Here is a 5,910-nt window from a genome sequence, read left to right as displayed (position 1 = left end):
TTAAATTAGTTGACGAATTTTGACACAAATTAATTAATATTATAATTGAAAATTAATATTTTACTATTTAATAAACTAAAAATGTAAATAATTTATAATAATTATATTTATTTTTTAAAATTAAAATAATTATGTATGGTTTAAATGGATATTTCATGTCCAAATCAATAAATATGTTAATATTGTTGTAGGTTAAAATGAATAAAATTAAAATGATAGGATAGATTTAAAAAACTTTTAAAGTTGAACCTTTATTATTATTAAGCTAAATATTAAAATAAAACTCTTCAATTTTTTCTTTCCAAAGTTAGTAACAAAAGTTAAAATAAAAACCCTCAATTTTTTCTTTCTAAAGTGTTAAGAAAAGTTAAAATTCAACCAAACAAAACTCAATTTAAATAAACATAATTTCGGCTATTTATAAATTATGATAATAAAAAATATTATTTTTGATAAATTTTTTTCTTTCTAGAATTTATATTTTTATTTTCTACTTATTAAAAAAAATAATAAATATATATTTTAGAATAAAAACTTTTAATACTCATTAATATTCAAATAAATAAAGTAAATATTATCATTTACTAATAAATATAATTAGCTAATAATATTTACACATAAATTTTTTTTATCATATTAGATTAAGTAATAAAAGTATATCATATCTCTATCTCGCGTGTGTGTTAATCAGTTTCTCTAAAAAGAAAGTTATTTCAAACTCGAAATGTTTTTACAGTACGGTATAAATATTTTAACATATTTATTATTAATAATTTAAAATGCTACATAAAAAAGTATATTTATTTATTATATTTTAGAGATTTATAAATTATATTTTAAATGTAATATATAATTATTTAAATATAAAAGTTAAATAAAGGTAATATTTTGTTGAAACAATAAAACTTTAAGACCTTAGGGTGAAGGGTAATTTATTTTTTTTTTTATAATGAACGGCAAATTCAAGAAAAATTTGGTGGTGGAATTAATTTGTTAATTTAATAGAAAGTGACTGATTAACTGAGTCTATTTTGAAAATATTAATATGATAATATATAGGTATTAAATTATTGATTTTGCTAAATCTCAAAGATTTTATCATAATATAAAAGCAAAAGAAATTAGCTTAATTCACAAAATCACAAATAATTATGATATTCCCACGAAAATAAAATAACAATTAGGTATTACATCAAAACTATTATATCGAGATTAAAAATTTATACTCAAAAAGTTACTTATTTGTCTCTATATATTTTTAGAGTTAAATAATTATTTACGCCATTTATTATTGTCTCTAAACGTAATTATAGATAGATATAGATACAAAAATATATTTAACACTGATTTAACATTTTGAGACAAATTTTTATTTTAACAAATTATATTATTAGACAAATTAAATTGACTATACTAACAATTTTTAAATCTACTCTTAAAATCAAATAAATTTATTTCTAATAATATTTTCTAAAAATAAATTATTTTCTCGTTAAATTTTAACTCCTTATTATTAATTATTAATATAAATGCATTTATTTATCTTTAATAATATGATATTTATTTACTACTATAATTTAAATGAAATTTATTTAAATTATTAAAAATAATAAATATTAATTAAAATAAATAAATATAATTTTAAAAAGTAAACTATAACCCATATTTAGACTCTATTTTTTTGCTTGAAATATCAAGGGAGGATGATTGCTTTTTATAGGAAAATCATCACGTTTCAAGTCCTTGAAAAAATGATGTGGGACGTCGCTTTCTTTTTTGTTTTCTTTTACAAATTATTATTTTTTAATTTATAATTTAGAATTTAAATATTTAGTTTATTGTATAAATATTTTGCTATAATAAAGAATTAAGAATATATTATATTATACAATCAGATTTTATTATATTTATTATAGTACTTAGATATTTTTAAGTACAAATTTAATTAAAATAACAATTAAAAAATATACTAATATATGTATAATTAATAAATTCAAATCATCAAAATACTTATAGTTTAATGATAAAAGTGTTTTAATCAAATTTTTGTGTTTTTTATCAAGAAATTAATAACATTTGTTAGCCCAATGATTAATAATAATATATTAATTAAAAGTTTTAATTATATATATTAAAAGAAAAATATAATTTCTTTATTTTAATATATATTAACATAATATAATATAGGTATATTTGTGTATGTATTTACATATTTAATTTTTAGACATCACTTTTTTATTTGACTATGTACAATCTATACAAACTTAGCACATGTTATATATATATTAGTTATTAAAAATTTTTAACTATGAAAAAATGAAATTTTTTAGTGAGAAATTAAAAAAAAAACAAACTTAAAACTTCTTATGAAAATAAAGTTGATCGTAATGACTTAGAAATAAATAATATAACGTTTAGAAACTAATAAATTTTAATTCAAAAAATTAATTATTAAAAATAAATAATTATATATTTAGAGACTAATAAGTTTTATCTAAAAAGATTAATTATTATAAACAAAAATATAATATTTAGAAATTAATAAATTTTTTATCTTAAAATATGAATTATTAAAAATAAATAATATAATATTTAAATACTAATAAAATTTTATCAAATGATAGTTTAGTAATAAATATTTTATTTATCTGAAGAAATGTATTTCTAAAAGACATTATTATAGTAGTGAAGAATCTTGGAAGAGCTTCTCTAAGTTGCATCAGCAACGCTGATAATATCCGTGGGGCCAACTTTCTTCCTCATGTCGATGGCCAAATCGACAGGGTCAACTCCATCTCCGATCACCACCACTTTTTCTTTGTTATCTCCTTCTAACCCCACAAAGTTCACACCTGTATATATATATATATATATATATATATATATATATATATATATATATATATATATATATATATGAAACCACCCATCCAAGTCAATAAAATCACTCCTCATTTCTTGTATCTAAATATAATTAATATGCATTTATTACTTCATCCAACTCTCTCTTTTCACATTACTTTATTAATTCGAAATTTCCTAGAGTCAAATTAAAAAAAAAGGTATTTTCTTTTATAATTTTCTAATCTCGATATGAATAATTTATTTTTAATCAAATTAATAAAGAGATAAATTTAAACAATGAGTAAAAATTATTAATTTTTAATATCATCTCATTATAATAGAAAATATTTTTTTTATTACTTATTAAATTTGGAAAAGTATAATTTAATATCTATATTTTTGTATTTTTCAATTTAAATATTAAAAAAAGTTTTCGTGATAATTTGAGAATTAAATTATTGCACCGTTAACACTTTGAAGATCAATTGTTGACACCATTAAATACACAGACATGATGTTGATGTGGCATGTTAATATTAACACCATGTCTGACGTGGCATAATGACATCAACGCCAAATCTCAAACATGACGCTAATGTTAGCATGACACATCAACACAATATCAACATACTTAACAACATTAGTCACTTTTCTCTTAATTTGTCAACGGCGCGATAATTCAATTCTCCATTAATCACAAAATTTTCTTTAACTCTTAATAGAAAAAACACGAAAGTACGTGATACTAAATTGCAATTTACCCTATTAAATATATATAAAATTATTATTATTATTTTTAGGCACTCATCTACATATATCACCTTAAATATGATCATATATATGCAGTATACTTTGAGATATCCACGTTCATAATTAATCTACAACACGCAATGTCGTACAATAATTACTATCAGTCTTCAAAGTTTGGCATTATAAGTCATCCTATTCACAGAAGCCATCTTAATTTTATTGAATTGAAACCACCCATCCAATTCAATAAAATCACTCCTCATTTCTTATATCTAAATATAATTAATATGCATTTATTACTTCATCCAACTCTCTCTTTTCACATTACTTTATTGATTCGGAATTTCTTAGAGTCAAATTAAAAAAAAAAAAGTATTTTCTCTTATATAAAATTGTACTTTACCCTATTAAATATATATAAAATTATTATTATTTTTAGGCACTCATCTACATATATCACCTTAAATATGATCATATATATGCAGTATACTTTGAGATATCCACGTTCATAATTAATCTACAACACGCAATGTCGTACAATAATTACTATCAGTCTTCAAAGTTTGGCATTATAAGTCATCCTATTCACATAAGCCATCTTAATTTTAAATGTCAAAATTGGCAAAAGACCAAGACTTAGGCAAGCTTGCCATACTTCGAAGTCTTGCTCACCAAGGCAAGGTGGCAGGTTAATTAGGCAACCCTAACTACCCTACATGGAGAAAATTAGATCTGAGTCTCCTCTCCTTTTATTAATTGGAATATATTTATTCAATCAATTCTCTTCTTTTGTTCAATTTATTGTAAATTTTTAGAATATATAAATATATATATATATATATATATATATATATATATATATATATATAATTGAATTTGTTTTTATTACTACTAATTAGCACAAATCAATCAAAATAACTTATTCCTTGATGAATCAATCAACTATTAATCAATATCTATGAAAGTGGTTGTAGACCATTTCCAATATCTTTATGGGTCAATGCCATTAAGATTTAAGAGTTAATCAAAGACTATTTCACAAAAAAGAAAAAAAGTCCATCAAAGGCTTTGGGTGCAAGTATATATAACATTTTAAGAAAATTAAATAATGCACAAATATTTACACTAGAAAAAAGCAAGGTTCATATGCATGGAAATCCAAACACTGTAAAACACGAGGGAAGTCTTGGTGCATGCAACAGGCATTCCCTTCCCAATGAAAAAAAAAATTATACTAAAAGTATTTTCGAGCCATCTTAAACACCGAGCTTAAGTCTTCTCTCCGGACAATTTTAAAAGCTACTTTCTCGCATCAACTTGATATATTTAAGATGAATATTTCTAAAGTGCTGTCTAATAAAGAAGAACTTGGTAAACAAGAACGGAAGTTCTAATCCTTAACAACTGGACTAATCCTATACACAACCGATGCAAAAATTATAAAATTGATCAGAAGCTATCACAGCACTTACCGCAAGCTTTCGCCGCAACCTTGAGTGCCTCAGTCCGGCATTTCTCGCACTTCATCTGAACTTTCAGGATTATTTTTTTCTGCACAGAATTAACCACATAAGAAAAATGGAAATGCACAAATCGCTTTGTGTTTTTGATTCCTAACAGTAGATTACCGAATCCTAAAACCTCTCTTATATAAGAACTTCTGATATTACAAAAGAAGAAGAAGAAAAAAAAAATTCAGATCCCTAAAAGCCATACCTTCATGCTGTTTCCTATAACTGTTGCAAGGAGAGGAATGGTTGAGGTTTGTATAGAGAAAGGTAGCTTGAATAAGAAGTTTGTGCAGTATCCGAGTCTTATAAAGAAAAAATGAGTGATTTTCGTAGAAAATTCGGCAAGTATCAACATATCTTACCTCTTACTAGGAGGAAATTGGGCGGAGAGTTCGTTTTCTAGTATAGTTGCGGTCACTGTACGTGTCCGTGTACCCTGGGAGAGGACTCCGTGTACCTTGGGAGAGGACTCCGTGTCCTAAACGTGTGGTCAAATCACTGTGTTACTAGCAATTAGCATTTTAGTATTGAGCCTTCAGGAATTCAAATTAATGACTTTCAAATTTATCATCATTTCTTTTTCATTCGCTAAAAAAAATAATAATAAAATAAATTTTTTTTTTTCAATTGGTCAAGTCTAAATGAAGTGATTTAAATTTCATTGAGCCTCATGATAAAAAATCTAAATTTTTTTGTTAAATTGTAGTTTAATCGAATCATTTCAGTTTTTTTTTTTTTTTAATTTATGTCTATTTTATCATATTTTATCCAATTAACTAAAAATTGGCTTTTAAATTTCTCTAAT

At 22.9% G+C, this 5,910-nt stretch overlaps 1 protein-coding gene across 1 annotated transcript; it reads right to left on the bottom strand.

Moving 5' to 3' along the window:
• Positions 1-2,624: 2,624 nt before the first annotated feature.
• On the bottom strand, positions 2,625-5,471 carry LOC110667271 (disease resistance protein Piks-1). The gene is made up of 3 exons (XM_021828067.2): positions 5,311-5,471; positions 5,067-5,145; positions 2,625-2,852 (listed from the first exon to the last, which is right to left on the bottom strand). Exons 1-3 carry the CDS (start codon positions 5,458-5,460, stop codon positions 2,710-2,712), a joined length of 372 nt encoding a protein of 123 aa, XP_021683759.2. The 5' UTR covers positions 5,461-5,471; the 3' UTR covers positions 2,625-2,709.
• Between the last annotated feature and the right edge of the window lie 439 nt (positions 5,472-5,910).

The sequence above is a fragment of the Hevea brasiliensis genome, chromosome 5 (genome assembly GCF_030052815.1).
Source record: "Hevea brasiliensis isolate MT/VB/25A 57/8 chromosome 5, ASM3005281v1, whole genome shotgun sequence".
Taxonomy (NCBI): Eukaryota; Viridiplantae; Streptophyta; class Magnoliopsida; order Malpighiales; family Euphorbiaceae; genus Hevea; species Hevea brasiliensis.
The sequence above is the reverse complement of the archived record's forward strand: the minus strand, read 5'-3'. Positions and strand labels throughout refer to the sequence as shown.